The sequence below is a fragment of the Melospiza melodia genome, chromosome 14 (assembly GCF_035770615.1).
Source record: "Melospiza melodia melodia isolate bMelMel2 chromosome 14, bMelMel2.pri, whole genome shotgun sequence".
In the NCBI taxonomy this organism is placed as follows: domain Eukaryota; kingdom Metazoa; phylum Chordata; class Aves; order Passeriformes; family Passerellidae; genus Melospiza; species Melospiza melodia.
In genome coordinates this window covers 4559538-4578215 of record NC_086207.1, presented here as the reverse complement: position 1 = coordinate 4578215, position 18678 = coordinate 4559538, and the positions used below count along the sequence as shown (strand labels likewise).

The following is an 18678-nucleotide window of genomic DNA, read 5'->3' as shown; positions in this document are numbered from 1 at the left end:
GATGTACAGACAGCTGTGTGAATTTGGTGCTGGAAAGAAAAATGGTCTGGAGAAGGGGGCCTTGACTGTCACATGTTTTTATGACAGATGGATGAAAGGACAGCATGGATGGTGTAAAGGGTTGGAAATCTGAGTGCTGTGAGCTGTGTGTGAATGTCTGCTGAAAGACTCATGGGAATGTTTCCCTCCATTCCCTGTTTAGTTCCTACTTTTAGGATGAAGCAATGTGTGGTTTTTCTTCCCAAAGTAATTATCTAGAAGATTTGAATTACAGCTGCATGGAGAACCCTGGCAGGTTCTTAATAAGTATGTTCATGTCCTCTTAATGGTGTCACTGCAAAGCTGTGATTCAATGCCTGTAAAAAACGACATCAATGATATACCGTGAATTATATAACCCAGAAGAGTGTTGTGAGCTGTTCAATTGTGCCATGATTGGCCAGAGAGAAGCAGTCTGTGTATGCAGAGACAGGGCTGGTGCAGGAGTTTACTGTGATACAGTTCAAAATGAATGAATGAATTGTGTCCAGTTCTGTTTGTCCTGGTGTTTAGATGAGGTCCATAGCCGTTTTTCCAAGTTTTTTCTTCCTCTTACTATCCAAGGAAATGACAGTCTGGGGCCTGTGTAGTGAACTCCTGTGTAAGGAGCCTGTGTAGTGGTTGCTGTCCAGTTTCCTTGGTTGTGTATATACTGCAGGTGACCCAATCTGCAATATGAGGCCATGATTGATACTCTTCTGGCATTTTCCCATTCTTGGCTGGGTTAATTTCAGTTCCTTTGGGTAATATGTTTGGTTTGTATTGGTTTGGGTTGTATTGGGTTGGATTGTTTGTTGATTTGCTTGTATTTTTTTTCAAGGAGTAAATCTAAATGTGTCTGGCAATCTTGCAAACTCCAAAACATATAATTTTCCAATAGGGAGTGTATCTGTTATCCATTCCTTGTAGCTGAACTTGTAATCATAGAATCCTAGAAGCACAGAATGGGAGAATGGTTTGTGTTGCAAAGGACCTTAAGGATCCTCTTGTTCCAGGTCTTCTGCCATGGCCAGGGACATCTTCCACCAGAGCAGGTGGCTCAGAGCCCCAGCCAGCCTGACCTTGAATATTTCATTCAACAAATACCACTTCATGAATGGATGTTTCCACGAGGTGTTGTTTTTCTCTGGGGCCAAGATGCAGGCAAAATTTTGGTTTGTGTTGATGGTGAAACTGAAGGCTGTGAATGCAGAGTGAGGAGGGTGAGAGCTGAGTTCTGTGCCAGGCAAATGGGGAACTCAGTGTGGGTTTGGCAGAGAAATGGTTTGATTTCATGCTTGGTGCCAAAGTCAGTGCCATTGCTGTTCTGATCCTGGCGTCTCTGTCATGAAAGACAATGTCAGCCCTCAAAAAGTAACATTTTCCACAGGAGCTGTTCATGTAGAACCATAATTCTTCGGTGGAAGAGCTAATTAATCCTCTGTGAAACCTCCATAATCTGTACCTCTAGGCTACATACTAATGTAGAGTTACTTCAGAAGTGTAATTGCACTTCCACTCAGGCCTTTGTTTCCCAGAAGGTTGCAGCTCATTGTCAGAATTCTGGTCAGTACTTTTAAATATGAAACAGTGACTGATGTTTTTCATCACATCCTTACTTCAGTCGCTTCAGATTGAGCACTGTGTGGGGAATAAAAAATAGAATTAATAAGAAAATCTGCTGTAATTTGTCAGAATATTTTCCTTAAGGAAGAAGCTGATGAGAAGCTTTTTGAAATGATGGTTTCGTAACTGTGCAAATGATGGTTTCATAACTTTGCAGCCAAGCAAGGTGAGCAGGCCATGCAGTAGACTGAGCTGCTGAGGAGAGGACTAATTCTCTAAATAACCCCCCTGGCCTGCTGTGCTGTGCATGTTAGGGCCACACTTGCCCCTTGAGACCTCAGGGACTTCACGGTGCTCTCAGGGATGAATTTTAAGGCCTGCAATAAAGGTCTGGAAGAATTCACTGTGAGCATCTCTGACTCCTTGTATTCTTCTAATGTTTCCTTCCATGATGTGATTCATGTTTTTTGGTTTCCTTGCAGGTTTTTTTGCTTTGTTTTGTTTTCACTTGATTTACACAATATGTGGCTATACTTCCAATTAGCAACACCTTTTTTTAGTAACATATGATGTGCCAATGTCTCCTGCTCTAGTTGCTGTGGGAGAGAAAGGCAGGGCATATGAAAGTGACTTTTTATGTGTTCTTGTTGAGCGAAGTGGATTTAAATATGACTTTAGTAGACTTGGCCTCTCTGTGGAACAGAGCATGTGATAAGGACAGGGAGAAGATTCCGCCTAAGCCAATGGTTTGATGAGCCATTCTCAGTTGGATGCCTGGTGATCTTTTAGTATGGTTGTTTATAATTTGTGTGCTCTAGAATCCTCCAGTTCCTTATTATAATGGAGGTGAGCAAACAACTGTACCTCCATTCTGGGTGTGTATGCAGTGCATTATCATCTCATGATGGATTTGAGCAGTGAGGAGATGGCCACGAGCAAAACCTCACAGTGGCCTGGCATGGAAGAAAAAGAAGAGAGGGGAGCTCTGTGTGTGAGGCTGGAGAAGAACTCGGTCATTGCCCTGTCAGAAAGAAAAGAGTAAATGTTATTCTTCTATCTTGGCATAGGGGATGCTTACATTGCATTACGTGGATCTGTATCTTCAACTGATTATTCCCAGATAATGAGAGGACAATTGAGGATAATGTGGAAAAGCTGTTGAAATCTTCTCTATATTATCGGTTATTATTGGTGTTAATGGCCCATAATTTTATTAAGAGCGGCTGAATTCCATTCTATACTGCCCTGCAATGAATATTTCCTTGTGACTGTGGAATGTGACCTAAAAGAATGTCCTAAAAGCACCGGCCAACACAGCTCACATGGAAACGCCTTGCAGTGGAATTAAGCAGGAGCTCCCGCTCTCGGTGTTTTTGGTCTGGGAGAGCCCCCGGGGCCGGTACAGCGCTGAGCCCCGCCCAAAGCCGGGCGCCCTTGAGCGCGGCCGTGCGGCGGCTGCAGTGTCGCGGCGGCGCCTCCGGGTGTCGCTGTTGGCCGCCGCCGAGCGCCGCTGGAGCCGCCGCCGCCGCAGCGTCCTGCCCCCGCAGGCTGCTCGCTCGCCCGGCGCCGGCCGCAGCGGCAGCGGCACCGACAGCAGCAGCGGCGGCGGCGAGAGGCGGCCCGAGCGGTCTGGGTGGCTTTCAGCGGTGTCTGTTGTGGGCGGCGAGAGCGGCTGGAAGGGCGGCAGGGCAGCGGCAGGAGGCCGGAGCGCGGCGAGCGCAGCGGGCAGAGAATGGCGGTGAGGCGGCGGCAGAGGCTTGGGCCGGGCGGCGGGCGAGCGCTGCTGGCCGCGCTGCTGCTGCTGGTGTGCGTGTGGTGCCGGGCGGCGGCCGAGCGGGTCCGCTACGCCATCGCCGAGGAGCTGGGCAGAGGCTCGCTCGTGGGGCCGCTGGCGCGGGACCTGGGGCTCAGCGCGGACGAGCTGCCGGCGCGCAAGCTGCGGCTGAGCGAGGAGAAGCAATACTTCACGGTGAATGAGGAGAACGGGAACCTGTACGTGAACGAGAGGCTGGACCGGGAGGAGATGTGCGGCGAGTCGGCGACCTGCTCCGTCAGCTTCGAGGCGCTGGTGCACAACCCACTGAACGTTTTCCACGTCGAAGTGTCCATCGAGGACGTAAATGACAACTCCCCGGTGTTCAGCAAAACAGTTCTAGAACTCGAGATTGGTGAATGGATCCCTCCCGGTGCTCGGTTTCCGCTGGAGATGGCCCGAGATGCAGACGCAGGAAGCAACTCGCAGCTGACTTATCAACTAACCAGCAACCCGTCTTTCTCACTCTCAATGAAGGAAAAACCAGGTGGAAAGAAGCAGCCTGAATTAGTCCTGGAGAGAGTGTTGGATCGGGAGAAGCAGAGCTCCTTTGAGTTGGTACTGACGGCGGTGGACGGTGGGGAACCTGCGAGGTCCGGCACTGTCCAGGTTCGCATCAACGTGACAGATGCCAACGACAACCCACCCGTGTTCAGCAAAAATCTCTACGAGGCGAGAGTGCCAGAGAATCTGCCAGTGGAGTCGGTGGTGCTGCGGGTACGGGCGACAGATGCTGACGCAGGCTCGAACGGGCGAGTGTCCTACTCCTTTGGCAGCGTCCCGGACTCCGTCAGAGCGTTGTTCATTATCGATCGTGACAGCGGGGAAGTGAGAACAGCGGGCCCCCTCGATTTCGAGGGACAGAGTAAATACATCTTCGGCGTGGAGGCGACGGACGGAGGCGGGCTCACCGATGACTGCGAAGTGCAGATCGATATCACGGACGAGAACGACAACGCGCCCGAGATCACGATTTTGTCGCTGTCGAGCCCCGTGCCCGAGGACACGCCAGCGGGGACCGTGGTCGCCGTGTTGAAAGTTCGGGACAGGGACTCTGGCGAGAATGGTCAGGTGTCGTGCGAGCTGTCGGGAGAGGCGCCGCTGTCGATCGTGGCGTCGCCGGGGGGCTCGTACAAGGTGGTGACATCGGGCGCGCTGGACCGCGAGCAGGCGTCGGAGCATCGCGTGACGGTGGTGGCCCGGGACCGGGGCAGGCCGGCGCTGCGGAGCAGCAGGGAGCTGGTGCTGGAGGTGTCGGACGTGAACGACAACGCGCCGGTGTTCGAGGAGGCGGCGTACAGCGCGTACGTGGCGGAGAACAACGCGGCGGGCGCGCTGGTGCTGCGCGTGCAGGCGCGGGACGCGGACGCGGGCGCCAACGGGCGCGTGAGCTACTGGCTGGCGGGCGGCAGCGCGGGCGCGGCGGGCGCGGCGCCGCTGGTGTCGGTGGAGGCGCGGAGCGGCGCGCTGTACGCGCAGCGCTCCTTGGACTACGAGCAGTGCCGCGAGTTCACGGTGGCCGTGCGGGCGCAGGACGGCGGCTCGCCGGCGCGCAGCTCCACGGCCACGGTGCGCGTCTTCGTGCTGGACCGCAACGACAACGCGCCCAGGGTGCTCTGGCCCACCGCGGCGGCGGCCGGGCCGGGAGAGGCTGCGGGAGGGGCGGCGGCGGCACCTTTCGAGGTGGTTCCGCGCTCGGCCGAGGCCGGCTACCTGGTGGCCAAGGTGGTGGCGGTGGACGCGGACGCGGGGCGCAACGCGTGGCTGTCGTACGAGCTGGTGCAGGCGTCGGAGCCGGCGCTGTTCCGCGTGGGGCTGCACAGCGGCGAGGTGCGCACGGCGCGCGCCGTGGGCGAGCGGGACGCGGCCAAGCAGCGGCTGGTGGCCGTGGTGAAGGACCACGGGCAGCCGGCGCTGTCGGCCACGGCCACGCTGCACGTGGTGCTGGCCGAGAGCTTGCAGGAGGCGCTGCCGGAGCTGAGCGAGCGGCCGGCGGGCGCCGAGGCGGCGGCGGCCGAGCTGCAGTTCTACCTGGTGCTGGCGCTGGCGCTGCTGTCGGCGCTCTTGGTGCTGAGCGTGGCGCTGGCCGTGCTGGCGCGGCTGCGCCGGGCCGGGCCGCCCGCCGTGCTGCGCTGCCTGGGCGCGCAGCGCTTCTCGCTGGCCGGCGCCGCCTTCCCGGCCGACTTCTGCGAGGGCACCTTGCCCTACTCCTACAACCTGTGCGTGCCGCCGCCCGCCCGCGCCGTGCCCGAGGCCGCTTGGCCGCCGCCGCCGCCGGTGCCTATCCTGTCGGCGGAGGAGCTTCTGGGCGGCGATTCCTGCGAGAAGCCGAGCCAGAGCAGCACCGCCGTGCCGGGAGAGCCACCGGCCGACCCGGAGGCACTTCAGGTCTGTGAATCGAATTTCTTCCTTCTTCGCCTTTAAATAACGGCGTGCCGTTGGCCGCGAGCTCTTGTGTTCTATTTCTTCCCGGAATCTTTTAAGTGGTTATATTTTCTTCCATGATTCCGTGAAATAATCCTTCCGCGTGTTTCTTTTTGCATGAAGTATGGCGAACGGGGAATAGCTGCCTCATCAGCTGCAAGCTTGGTCGGATGTGTGAGAGGTTCAGTATTTTTGAATCGCATTTTAATTCGTGACATATTCCGATGTAGTTGAAGGATTTTATTTAGGATAGTGATGTTTTCCGAATTGCTACTTGTATTAAGGAGGAAGGTGCATCTTTATTGTGTAGAAGGAGATGTACATGACGGGCTTGGTTTGGAGAGTTTTCCTTCCCGACGGCATTTTGTCAAAGCTATGTGTTTGGACCTTCTGATATGTGGAACAAACCCCTTCTTTTGAGGGAAGGCTGCTGTAGGAATGCTTCCACAGTCAGGTTAATTTAGGATTTCAAAAACGCTCTCTGTGTGTGGACCCTACTCTGTATGTATCACTTGCTAAGTACCCGAACTGTGCCTCGCCTTAGTGCCATTATCATCTAGATGTTGCCGATACTTGACTGAATGCCCAAGTATTAAGTCAGCAGAGAGAGCATTGTCACGCCTGTGTTGAGTATAATTGTACTGAAAAATTGCGAAGTTGTGATTGAAGAAGGGGGAGTAACGCAAATTTATTAGGTGTAGTGTGTGATGTGCAGGCGCAAAATAGCAACGACTTTCCCTGCAGTGCTGAATTCGGTGACCATTGTGAATATTGGGACTGTTCATGAGTAGTTCTCCTATTCCTTAACATTGTATGATCTGCTGAAAGGCTGTTCTTCAAGCACGACTCGTATAAAAACTGGAGTTGGTGTAGGTGTTTGCGCTTTTGGACGTATGCAGTAAAAATCGTGATACTGCAGACATCACATTCAGACATAGTTTCATCCATGTTATACGATCATGATAAAGACATTTTCCCGGGCCGTAGGAATAGCATAATCACAGGAGGCATGTTACTTTTGTCACGTCCTCAGGGGTGGAGGATGAAACCAGAGATCAAAAGCCCAAGCAGGAGGTCCGCGCTGGACGAAAAGCGACGTTTTCTTAGCGGTCATGTCCCGCGCCGGGAGCTGTCCGTGGGAAGGCAGGGCGGGCAGTGCTGGGCAGCGCTCGGTGCCTGCAGTGCCGGGAGGAGGCTGCGGGCGCCGCTGTTGACCGAGAGGAGCGAGAGGAAGCTCGGAGCGCTACCGGCAGCCCCGCCCGCTGCGGGTCGGCTCACTCGGTCGCTCGGTCGGGGTCTGGCTCGGCGGCCGGCAGGTCTGCGAGCGTCCCTGCGGTGCGGAGCCATTCTATCGGAGGACGGAGGAGACAGTGGCTGAAATACCGTGCAGAAGCTGGGAGCAGAGGCGAAGCCGGAGCTGTCTGGGTTGGCGGCAGCGAGCTGCAAGCGAACGAGCGGTGCCGCTGTGGAGATGTGCGCGGCGGGGAGGCGCTGGGGCCGGCGGCAGCGAGCTCTGCTCTGGGCCGTGCTGCTGGCGGCGTGGGAGGCGGTGTGGGGGCAGCTGCGCTACTCGGTGCCCGAGGAGATGCCCAAGGGCTCGTTCGTGGGCGACGTGGCCAAGGACCTGGGGCTGCAGCTCCCGGAACTCAGCGATCGCGGCGTCCGAGTGGTCTCCGAAGGTAGGACGCAGTATTTCGCTCTGCACGGGAAGACGGGACATTTAGTGACGGCGGAGAGGATCGACAGAGAGCAGCTGTGCCGGCTGGTGGAGAAATGCGTGCTGCGCTGTGAGCTGATAGTGGAGGGGGAAATGCAGGTTTACCGAATAGAAGTCGAAATCACGGATATCAACGACAACGCGCCGACCTTCAAAGAAGTTGACCTGGAAGAAAGAATAGGTGAGACGACATCTCCGGGATCTCGGTTTCCCTTACCCGAGGCTCACGACCCGGACTCGGGCCGGAATTCGCTGCAGAGCTACGAGCTGAGCGGTGACGAGCACTTCTCGCTGGCCGTGCAGGCGGGCCCCGGCGGCGATCAGCGTCCCGAGCTGGTGCTGGCGAAGGCGCTGGACAGGGAGGAGGCGGCGTTTCACGAGCTGGTGCTGAGGGCGATGGACGGCGGCGATCCGGCACGGACGGGCACGGCTCGGATCCGTGTGACCGTGGTGGATGCGAACGACAACGCGCCCGTGTTCAGCCAAGCGGAGTACACGGTGCGTGTGCCCGAGGACGTGCCCGTGGGCTCTGTCCTCGTCACTGTCATAGCTACGGACGCTGACGAGGGGCTGAACGGTCATGTGAAATACTCGTTGAAAAAAGTGTCGGACATGGCATCGAATATTTTCCATCTTGACTCTCAGAGTGGAGCAATCACTCTGCTGAAAAGCCTGGACTTTGAGGAAGGCGATTCTTACGAACTGGAGGTGCAGGCACGGGACGGAGGAGACCATTTCGAAACTGCCAAAGTAACGATCACTGTCACGGACATAAACGATAATGCGCCGGTAATTTCAGTGAGGTCGGCACTAAGTGAGATTTCCGAGGACGCTCCGACAGGGACGGTGGTCGCCCTGCTGCACGTGCAGGACTGGGACTCTGGAGCGAAAGGCGAGGTTCGGTGCTCGCTCGATGGGGACGTACCGTTCCGGCTGGAGAAGTCCTTTGATGAATACTACCGTGTGGTGACAGCGAGAGAGCTGGACCGGGAGCAGGTGTCGGAGTACAACGTGACGGTGCGGGCGGCCGACGGCGGGTCGCCGTCGCTGCAGAGCAGCGCGGTGCTGGCGCTGCGGGTGCTGGACGTGAACGACAACGCGCCGGTGTTCGCGGAGGAGCGCTACAGCGCGCGGCTGGCGGAGAACAACGCGGCGGGCGCGCTGGTGCTGACGGTGCGCGCCACGGACGCGGACTGGGGGCAGAACGCGCGCGTGCGCTACCGGCTGGCGGAGGGGCGGGTGCGGGGCGCGCCGCTGTCGTCGTACGTGTCGGTGCAGGCGGAGACGGGCGCGCTGTACGCGCTGCGCTCCCTGGACTACGAGCAGCTGCGCGAGCTGCAGCTGTGCGTGCGGGCGGAGGACGGCGGCGCGCCGGCGCTGAGCAGCAACGTGTCGGTGCGGCTGCAGATCGTGGACGAGAACGACAACGCGCCGCAGGTGCTGTACCCGCCGGCGGCGGCCGCAGCGGCGGCGTGGTCGGGCGTGGAGCTGGCGCCGCGGCGGTCGGAGGCCGGCGCGCTGGTGGCCAAGGTGGTGGCGGTGGACGCGGACGCGGGGCAGAACGCGTGGCTGTCCTACGAGCTGGCCAAGGCCACGGAGCCGGGGCTGTTCCGCGTGGGGCTGCACAGCGGCGAGGTGCGCACGGCGCGCTCGCCGCTGGCCCGCGACGCGGCGCGCCACAGCCTGGTGGTGCTGGTGCGGGACCACGGGCGGCCGGCGCTGTCGGCCACGGCCACGCTGAGCGTGGTGCTGGCCGAGAGCGTGGCCGAGCTGCTGGCCGAGCTGGGCAGCGCGGCGCACGAGGCGGCGGCGCCGGGCGAGCCGGCCGCCAGCCTGACGCGCTGGCTCGTGCTGGCCGTGGCCGCCGTCTCGTGCCTCTTCGTGGCCTTCCTGCTGCTGCTGCTGGCGCTGCGCCTGCGCCGCTGCCACCGCCAGCAGCTGCTGCCGCCGGACAGCGGCGCCTCGCGCGGCGTGCCCGTCTCGCACTTCGTGGGCATCGACGGCGTGCGCGCCTTCCTGCAGTCCTACTCGCACGACGTGTCGCTCACGGCCGACTCGCGCAAGAGCCACCTGCGCTTCTCGGCCGCCAGCTGCTGCGACACCCTCCCGGCCCGGCCGCCTCCCGACGAGCCCGCGCCGCTGCTCGGGGATGAGGACCCGGCCGGCGCCCTCCCCTCGGTCCCCGCCCCGCCCTCGGTGAGTTTCTCCGATCGAATTCTGGCCGTGATGTATCCTCCTGGTGCTTCCCTGTCCTCTTATCCCCCTGGTGTGTTTGTCCTGAGTAGGGCAGTACTCCGACAAGTTTGTCATAGGCTCGATGAGTGACGCACTGGTGCCTCTTGGTGCGGCGTGGTGGACGTAGTAGTCTGATCTCAGTGTTACGATTGTTGAGCTTTTTAGGAGAATTCGAGTTCTTCTCTGCTGGAGATTCTGTGATTGAGAGCTTTTGTTTTTGTGGGTGCGGGTTGTTTAATTCCGGTCATGTCGCCAGTATTCGGTTTGCTATTCTACTGTATTGCATGGTAAAGAAGTGGAAGTTTGCGTTGTTGTCAGTATCAGCTGTGTTCTCGACAGCACATGTGCTTGAGGCGGTGTGAGAGAACATTTTATTACTGTCTAGAAATTTAAAGTTTGCAATAGTATTTTTAGTTTTGTATGGAATCTTATGGCTTTATTTTTTTTCTTCCCTATCCGCCTGCATCATTCCTTGCTCGTGGATATAGTACCCTCTCGTCTTACATTTTTAGATTTTTATTATCGTTTAAAACAGAGTGTTAACTACACCGTAGTATGGATTTTTAACAGCAGCAATTTTCTCAAGTCTGTCTTTGGTATACTTAATTATCCCTCTCCCCGTATTCCTTTTCTATACATAGTATTTAGGATATATGTAAGCCATTGTTTGAAATTGAACGTGGACCCGTGTTTGACTGCTTTGTTTTGCGTTTGTTACATTTCTGACTTTTGAAAGCGTCTCATTGAGTGTCCCTCATCCAGTAGTTGCAACACTGTCAACATTTGTAGCTTTCTCTTTTTTCCAGGAGACCATTCCCAGGCATTTTTGGAGTTTGCTTGTGGGAATTTCTTTGGTGGATTAAAAAGTGAGCTTCACACTCGGGAGTGAATAGAGATGGTGGAAGAGTAGCACAGTTGTTTTCTGCTAATGTTGTTAAATCTAAATTGGCACCGGTTTGTCACCTTCGTGGTGCATCACCATTGTGTCCCTGAAAAGATGGAGGTGAAGAACTGGGTGTTCCCAGAGAGAAGGTTCAGATTAGAGACCATACGACTCTTTTTATACCTTCAAACTATGGATGAATATCTAGAAATTAGAATGCATTGTCCAGATTTCTGATGAGATGCGTTACAGGTGGCACTGCAAGAAATGTTGAGATATGCTCGTGTAAGGGTTGTTTGTATGTGCTTTTTACAGCACCTTAAATCTTGTTTTGTATAGTTCTCTCATGTAGCAGCAGTGAATCTTTCCATGCTGAGAGTTTAAAATCGATGCAATGTAGGAGGAAGAGTGCTATGTACCTTGTTAATGCATCACTGGTTAGAAATGTTTTTCTTTCTGTGCTCCTTATCAGCCAGTGAGCACAATGCAGAGTGACTGCACCTGGAGTGATTTTGCGAGAATGACCTGATTGCCCACGAGAAACCTGTTCTGCAAAACAAAAATTGATTTCTGAACGATTGTTGCTGTTCAAAGGGCATTTTTGGTCTGTTTTACTCTTTGCCATTGTGCCTTTTTCAGAGGGATGGTGCTGTAGCCGGGGGTGCAGTGACAGTAGGTCCTGATGTGCTAAAGTTCATTTGCCAATGTTAATTTCTTGATCACAGCACTGCTCACAGGTTTGGACTCTTAGACATACACAGGTATTTTTATCACAAGCTGTTTATTGGTTGAAGGTTTTTCCAAAAGTCAGTCATCTGTTTTGTACTTATCACAGTTGTTGTACAACACAGAGTTTTCAACTAACATTAATTATTTGAAAGCACTGTCGAATTTATTTAATACAACAAAGGGCGAGGAAGGGCGAGATTTTTCTTAAGTACTTTCTCAGCATTCTCTCTCTGAAGCCAGAGTGTGGCTGCTTCTTGTTGTGGAGGATGAGCCTGTTCTCTCAGCAATGATAGGCTGAGCAATCATTTCCTAATAACTGCTGCAGCAGAAGAAGAGATAAAAGCTGAATCTTGTAGTTTCTGTCTTTGTTTTTTTTCGAGACAGTGGCAAGAGTGGCATAAAGAAGGAACTGAGTTATCACCAGGACCCTGTGAGTGAGTGCAGTAAGAATTCATGGAGTTATTTCTTGAGCAGTGGGAGTGTTGGTAAAACTTGCTGTACCTGTAATTTCCCAAAACCTGGTTTGGGTAGCGCTTGGAATGCTTCAGTTGATCATAATGTGCCCTGCTCTCTACAAGGCCATGAAACAAGAGCTGTTGGTTCATGGAGAGTCTTGTATTTCGTGATTTCCTTTGGCTGTTGCAGAGAAGTGGAGTCAGCACAAACAGGCACTGAGGTAGATGAAGTGTTTTTTCACAGGTGTGCTCTCAAGAGTGTTTTATCATTTCTGCTTTCAAACCATCTCATGCCAGGAGCATTCAGTGTTTTATCGTTTTATCATGGCAAAGGACATGTCAGGGTGTTCGAGCTGTGGGCAAACTGCCTTCTCTAGTTGTGCCCTTCTGAGATTCGTTTTCCTGACTTTTTTCTTTTGTTGTTGTATTTTATCTCGAAGTCTTTGTCCTGGAAAAGGTAGCTGACATGTCATGTATGCCTCAGGCATCACCACAGAGTATTAACCCTCATTTTTACAATTCTCAGAGTAAAAAATTCAGCACGCTGCTAAGTGAAATATCCTGGGAGCCTGGATACCTTTTTTCAGTCTGTCCCCGTTCTGAGATCTACTTACTTAAGCCGTTCACTGAAAAAGCTTTTTGAAGAAATGCTTTACCAGGTCATTCTTCCCAGATCTAGGACAAGAAGTTGTGGTAATCTCCATGATTTGTAAAACTCAACATGTAAGCATAATGCTGTAACAGAGAATAAGACTTGCCATTTCCTCCCAGTCACAGTTACTTTGAGAAGGATATAAAATAAAGGGAATATAAACAAGAATTTCCATAAAGAAGACGTTGCTTCTGGTGCTTCTTTTATACAAGGGCTTCTCTTCCCAAGTATTTTGTTGACGTTGCTTCACAGAGATGGTAGAAATGAAATAAAAGAGCTGGGTAAAGAGTACCCACAGCAGTAACAGAAGGGATAGGAATCCGCAAGGCATTTGATGCACAGTGCACCTGCTTGTACTTACCTGTACTCACCTGTGCCCCCTTGTATGAAGTCTGTGTGATTCTCCATTACTCCACTACACGTTCCCCAGTCAGGCTCTGCAGTTTTGCTTCCGAACAGAGCTCCTCGATTCCCCTTTCCGCGTGTATTAAAAAATTCTCCAAACTGAACTCCGACTCGCGCTTTTGGGTAGCTGATGGACATGAGCCGCGAACGGGGCGAGGCCCCGCAGGCGGCGGCTGCAGTGTCGCGGCGGCGCCTCCGGGTGTCGCTGTTGGCCGCCGCCGAGCGCCGCTGGAGCCGCCGCCGCCGCAGCGTCCTGCCCCCGCAGGCTGCTCGCTCGCCCGGCGCCGGCCGCAGCGGCAGCGGCACCGACAGCAGCAGCGGCAGCGGGAGAGAAGGCGTGCCGACCTCGCTGTCTTCCAGTGGTCTCTGTTGTGGGCGGCGAGAGCGGCTGGAAGGGAGGCAGGGTAGCGGCAGGAGGCAGGAGCGCGGCGAGCGCAGCGGGCAGAGAATGGCGGTGAGGCGGCGGCAGAGGCTTGGGCCGGGCGGCGGGCGAGCGCTGCTGGCCGCGCTGCTGCTGCTGCTGCTGTGCGTGTGGTGCCGGGCGGCGGCCGAGCGGGTCCGCTACGCCATCGCCGAGGAGCTGGGCAGAGGCTCGCTCGTGGGGCCGCTGGCGCGGGACCTGGGGCTCAGCGCGGACGAGCTGCCGGCGCGCAAGCTGCAGGTGGCGTCTGGCGGCAAGAAGCAGCTGAAATACTTCACGGTGAATGAGGAGAACGGGAACCTGTACGTGAACGAGAGGCTGGACCGGGAGGAGATGTGCGGCGAGTCGGCGACCTGCTCTGTCAGCTTCGAGGTGCTGGTGCACAACCCGCTGAACATTTTCCGCGTCGAGGTGGATATCGAGGACGTGAACGACAACGCGCCGCGCTTTCTTAAGGAAAATATCCACTTCGAAATAATTGAATCTACACCTCCTGGTGCCCGATTTTCCGTGGATGTGGCCGAGGACGCAGACGTGGGCAGTAACTCGCTGCAGGGCTATGAGCTGGAGGCCAACGGGTTCTTCGCGGTGGAGGTGAAGGAGAGCCAGGACGGCAGCAAGTTCGCGGAGCTGGTGCTGCGCCGTGCACTGGATCGAGAAAGCGAGCCGAGTCTGCGTCTGCTGCTGACGGCGCTGGATGGAGGAGACCCGCCCCGGACTGGCACCGCCCAGCTCTGGATCAACGTCACGGACGCCAATGACAACCCACCCGTGTTCGCGCATGACCGGTACCGCGTCAGCCTCCGCGAGGACACGCCTCCAGGATCGACGGTGCTGAACGTGACAGCCTCTGATGCCGATGCCGGCACCAACGCTCGCATCACCTACGGCTTCGGGAAAATGCCGGCCAAGGTCCTTCAGAAGTTCGTGGTGGATGCAGAGAGCGGGACGATCAGTCTGCAGGAGGGGCTGGATTTTGAGGACACACGAGGCTACATGCTGCGGGTGGAAGCGAGGGACGGTGGCGGTTTGGTAGCCCACAGTAAGGTAGAGGTGGAGGTGCAGGACGTGAACGACAATGCGCCCGAGATCACGGTTCTGTCATTGTCAAGCCTGGTGCCCGAAGACTCGCCAGCTGGCACCGTGGTGGCCCTGCTGAATGTGAATGACCCGGACTCCGGAGAGAACGGTCAGGTGTCGTGCGAGCTGTCGGGAGAGGCGCCGCTGTCGATCGTGGCGTCGCCGGGCGGCTCGTACAAGGTGGTGACATCGGGCGCGCTGGACCGCGAGCAGGCGTCGGAGCATCGCGTGACGGTGGTGGCCCGGGACCGGGGCAGGCCGGCGCTGCGGAGCAGCAGGGAGCTGGTGCTGGAGGTGTCGGACGTGAACGACAACGCGCCGGTGTTCGAGGAGGCGGCGTACAGCGCGTACGTGGCGGAGAACAACGCGGCGGGCGCGCTGGTGCTGCGCGTGCAGGCGCGGGACGCGGACGCGGGCGCCAACGGGCGCGTGAGCTACTGGCTGGCGGGCGGCAGCGCGGGCGCGGCGGGCGCGGCGCCGCTGGTGTCGGTGGAGGCGCGGAGCGGCGCGCTGTACGCGCAGCGCTCCTTGGACTACGAGCAGTGCCGCGAGTTCACGGTGGCCGTGCGGGCGCAGGACGGCGGCTCGCCGGCGCGCAGCTCCACGGCCACGGTGCGCGTCTTCGTGCTGGACCGCAACGACAACGCGCCCAGGGTGCTCTGGCCCGCGGCGGCGGCGGCGGCAGGAGAGGCTGCGGGAGGGGCGGCGTCGGCGCCTTTCGAGGTGGTTCCGCGCTCGGCCGAGGCCGGCTACCTGGTGGCCAAGGTGGTGGCGGTGGACGCGGACGCGGGGCGCAACGCGTGGCTGTCGTACGAGCTGGTGCAGGCGTCGGAGCCGGCGCTGTTCCGCGTGGGGCTGCACAGCGGCGAGGTGCGCACGGCGCCCGCCGTGGGCGAGCGGGACGCGGCCAAGCAGCGGCTGGTGGCCGTGGTGAAGGACCACGGGCAGCCGGCGCTGTCGGCCACGGCCACGCTGCACGTGGTGCTGGCCGAGAGCTTGCAGGAGGCGCTGCCGGAGTTGAGCGATAGAGACGCTCTACCTCTCCTGACTTCTGATCTGAACCTCATTCTTGTTGTGTCGCTTTCCGTCGTGTCCTTATTATTCGTTTCCACGGTCATTTTTGCTTTTGTCTTTAAATGTCGACAATCGAGGAGCCCTCCCATCTTTATAACTTCTGATAAGGAACTGTATTCCACCTTGGGATCAAAAGCGCCGTACAACTACTGCAGCAGCACCCTTCCCTTGCCCTATTCCTACGAGGTGTGTTTAGCCTCTGAGTCGGGGCAGAAGGACTTCACGTTCCTGAGACCAGGGGCGGCAGCCTTGTCTGCTGATCTCCTGTCCGCTGATCCCGGCTCAGGCACTCGTTCTGGGAAGGCCCCCCCCAGCCCTGGGAGCTCGGCACAGGTGAGCTTCTGCCCTACGCTCCCTCTCAGTGAGTTTTTGTGAATCTTTTATCCCTCTGTTCTGCTGTGGCTGATCAGTGGGGAACCGGCAGATCTGAACGTGCCGGCGCCCTGCTCACTAGCTGAGGAGTGTGGGGATGTGAGTGAGTGGGGGCGAACTTGGGATCTTGACTCATCCTTTTGACCTGCCAAGTCTTATCCGCAAATTGCCCATTTTCTCCGAGGAGTAACGCTAATGTTGTCAGTACTTCTGTCTGTCCTGGAGGACAGACAGCTGCGCGTTTCACCAGACTGGAGTGGCAAGGTGGACTCGGGGTGGAGCGGATATAAAAGTGTAGTGGAGCCTGAAGCTGAGACAAGCCTTTCCCCTGGGTCTAGTGACCACTAATTGTCTCAGCCACATTTGGGCGCTTTCATGTGATAATGATGTGTGATCTATCCCGGAGTGTTTACTCAGTGGGGGACTATGCTGGAGTTCTGTCCTTTTCTGTCAAGCTCGGTTCTTTAGCGCTCTGAACCCCTTTAATAGAAGGTGTTGTGTACATCCATAACTCAACTTTCCCCCTCCATCTGTAGAGTCGGAGCTGGTGCTTCAGTGTAGCTCCAAGACGGAGCTACAGGAGCAGAAGGAGCTTTGTGTTCCTGCTGCCACCGGCTTCCCTGGAGTGGAGTCAGGGAAAATACCGATGTGAGCGGCTCAGGCTGGGATTTGGCTTGAACCCATCCCCGGACGAATTCCTGGTGCAGGGGAAGGCGTCTTCCCCCTTAGCTGTTGTACTTTTTTACTCTTCTCCCTCAAAATGGCGCTTTGAGGTGCTCTGAAGCGTCGTCTGCAATATTCAGACTTCCCATCAAGGTGGAGGAGATGTAGTGTCTGCAGATTAATCGAAATACGGTAGATGGAAATGTTCTGTCTTTAAATGCCTTTCCTAAAATCTGTTTTCTACCCATCTCTCCGCTGCTTGGCCATCCCACTGCTGCTGGGATTAAACGGAGAAGGTACTCTGGTATGGGTGGTGTGTGCACTCATACATAGGAAGGGAAATTAATTCAGAACTCTGGACCCCACGCTGAGAAATAGCGTGTCGGAAAAACCTAAAATGGGCAGTGATTGGAAAAAGGATTCAGAACTTAGAGTGGTTGTGAAAAGGATTCAGAGTTTATTTCAGAGAAATAAGTTGCTGAGGACTATTTCAAGATTTGGGTCAAAGAGAGCTGTGTATTTTCTTGGTTTTAGATTACATACAAGAAACAAAGACAATTGGGATTTGAATTGATGAGAAAAGAAGTGCTTTGGGAACGTTAGATGACTCATATTGGATTTTATTTGTGTGAAACCCTATCACATGTGAACGCTATGTGAACTTTTATCACATTCTGTAGACAGGTGATAAGAATGATAAATAGCGCTGATAAACTTTATCTTTTGGCAACGATTAATTAGGAGAAAAGGAAATAGCTGAGCATGTAGATAGGACAGATTGCGCCGACTCTTTCGATATCGCCGACTCTTTATGTAAGCGCCGAACTGCTGCGTCTCTGGGTGGATCCCCTGTGCTCACGGCAGCTTTTAGGATTGTGCGGGGCGAGGACACGCAGGCAGAGCCGAGATCCCTCTCGCTCTGGGGAATGTCGCTATCCAGCGCTGGTGCGGGTGGCTTGCAGCCCTACGAGCTCAGCCCCCACAAATAACCCGCCGCAAGTTTCCGAGCCACTTCTGCAAGGCTTTGGGAGCCTCCATAAGCGAATGAACGCGGGGGCGCTGATTTCCAGTCCGGTTTTTGCCTTCCTCATCAGTGTCGGTTGTGGGATGACACGTGGGCGCTGTGTGTCACAGCTGGGTTTTCACAGGGTGCCTGATATTCCCCTATCAAGCATCCTTGTCCCCTTTTCTGTATCCCGTGAGAGCCGAGAGGTTCTGCGGGTGACAGACGACGAATGCCGGAATTTCGGTAATTTTATCATTATGTGTGTGTAAAAATTCGGAAAAGTCGGAAAAGCCAACGTAGCACGAGTTGTTGGTGACAACAACAACTCAAAGGCAGGTTTTTGACCAGGCACTGCCGGTGCTGTGACCTGCCAGGCTGCTGCTGCTGCGTGGGAACGGGATCCGCTTCCAACCCGGTGAACCCGCACCACAGGTCACAGAGCGTGAGTGCACTGAGTCTGGCTGGTGGAACAAAGTACCGGGGAGCAACCTGGGAGATTGCGAGAGTGGGAGGGCACATTAAACTGAGATTTCTGCGGTTTGTCAGGGAAGACGCCTGCTGGGATAGTGGTGGCAGTGGCGATCCCGCAGGAGAGGAGGGGTGATGCTCCTGAAAATCCAGCGGCGGGAGCCGCCCTGCGGCGAGACTCCGTGTTGCGGCCGGAGGAGCTGCTCATTACGCAGCAGCACGAAATCAATGTCGCTTTGCCGGCCACGCTGCTTTGGTGGCATGCTGAGCAGCGAAGTCCCGATGCCTTGAAAGGAGCTTCCTTCCCGGAAGGGGCTGGCCAGGCATTCGGGTGGGAGGACCGGCATCTTGAAGGTCCTGAGAAACACTGGGAGCTGGCGCGTCGTGCCCGTGCTGGCTCTCCCTGGAACCCTGCGTACTCCGGAGAACCCTCCCTACTCATCCTCCCGCCCTCTCCACCTCCCTTTCTTACTCCTAATGCCTCATTCCAGTGAGGTGTTCCCGAGACGCGCACACCCCAAACACCCCACGTCTCCGTATCACCCCTTTTGCCGTCACTCTGCTGACTTTCACAGCTTCTTGCCCACACACGCAGTCCCCGTGCCCGATCTACCCTGCTTCTACTAGCGCTCCCCCCGCCTGGCTGTTTCTGTAGCGGGTTTCTCTCAGGGCTGTGCTCTCCCTTCAGCTCCTGCCC

At 55.9% G+C, this 18678-nt stretch overlaps 2 protein-coding genes across 13 annotated transcripts in view; both read left to right on the top strand.

The window, feature by feature from the left end:
• Positions 1–18678, top strand: part of LOC134424614 (protocadherin gamma-A4-like) — a 261717-nt gene that overhangs the window by 202192 nt on the left and 40847 nt on the right. Inside the window, exon 1 of one of the 12 annotated variants that reach the window (XM_063168485.1) lies at positions 7132–9734. The exons of 10 other annotated variants lie outside the window; for them this stretch is intronic. In XM_063168485.1, coding sequence (XP_063024555.1) covers positions 7293–9734 — 2442 coding nt within the window. In that variant the 5' untranslated portion in view covers positions 7132–7292. Of the gene's footprint in view, positions 1–7131; positions 9735–13188; positions 14231–18678 lie in introns of those variants that run through there. One more of the 12 variants, XM_063168492.1, reaches the window with a different exon arrangement.
• Positions 2907–6055, top strand: LOC134424584 (protocadherin gamma-B5-like). The gene is made up of 3 exons (XM_063168391.1): positions 2907–3192; positions 3252–5785; positions 5945–6055. Exons 1-3 carry the CDS (start codon positions 2907–2909, stop codon positions 6053–6055), a joined length of 2931 nt encoding a protein of 976 aa, XP_063024461.1.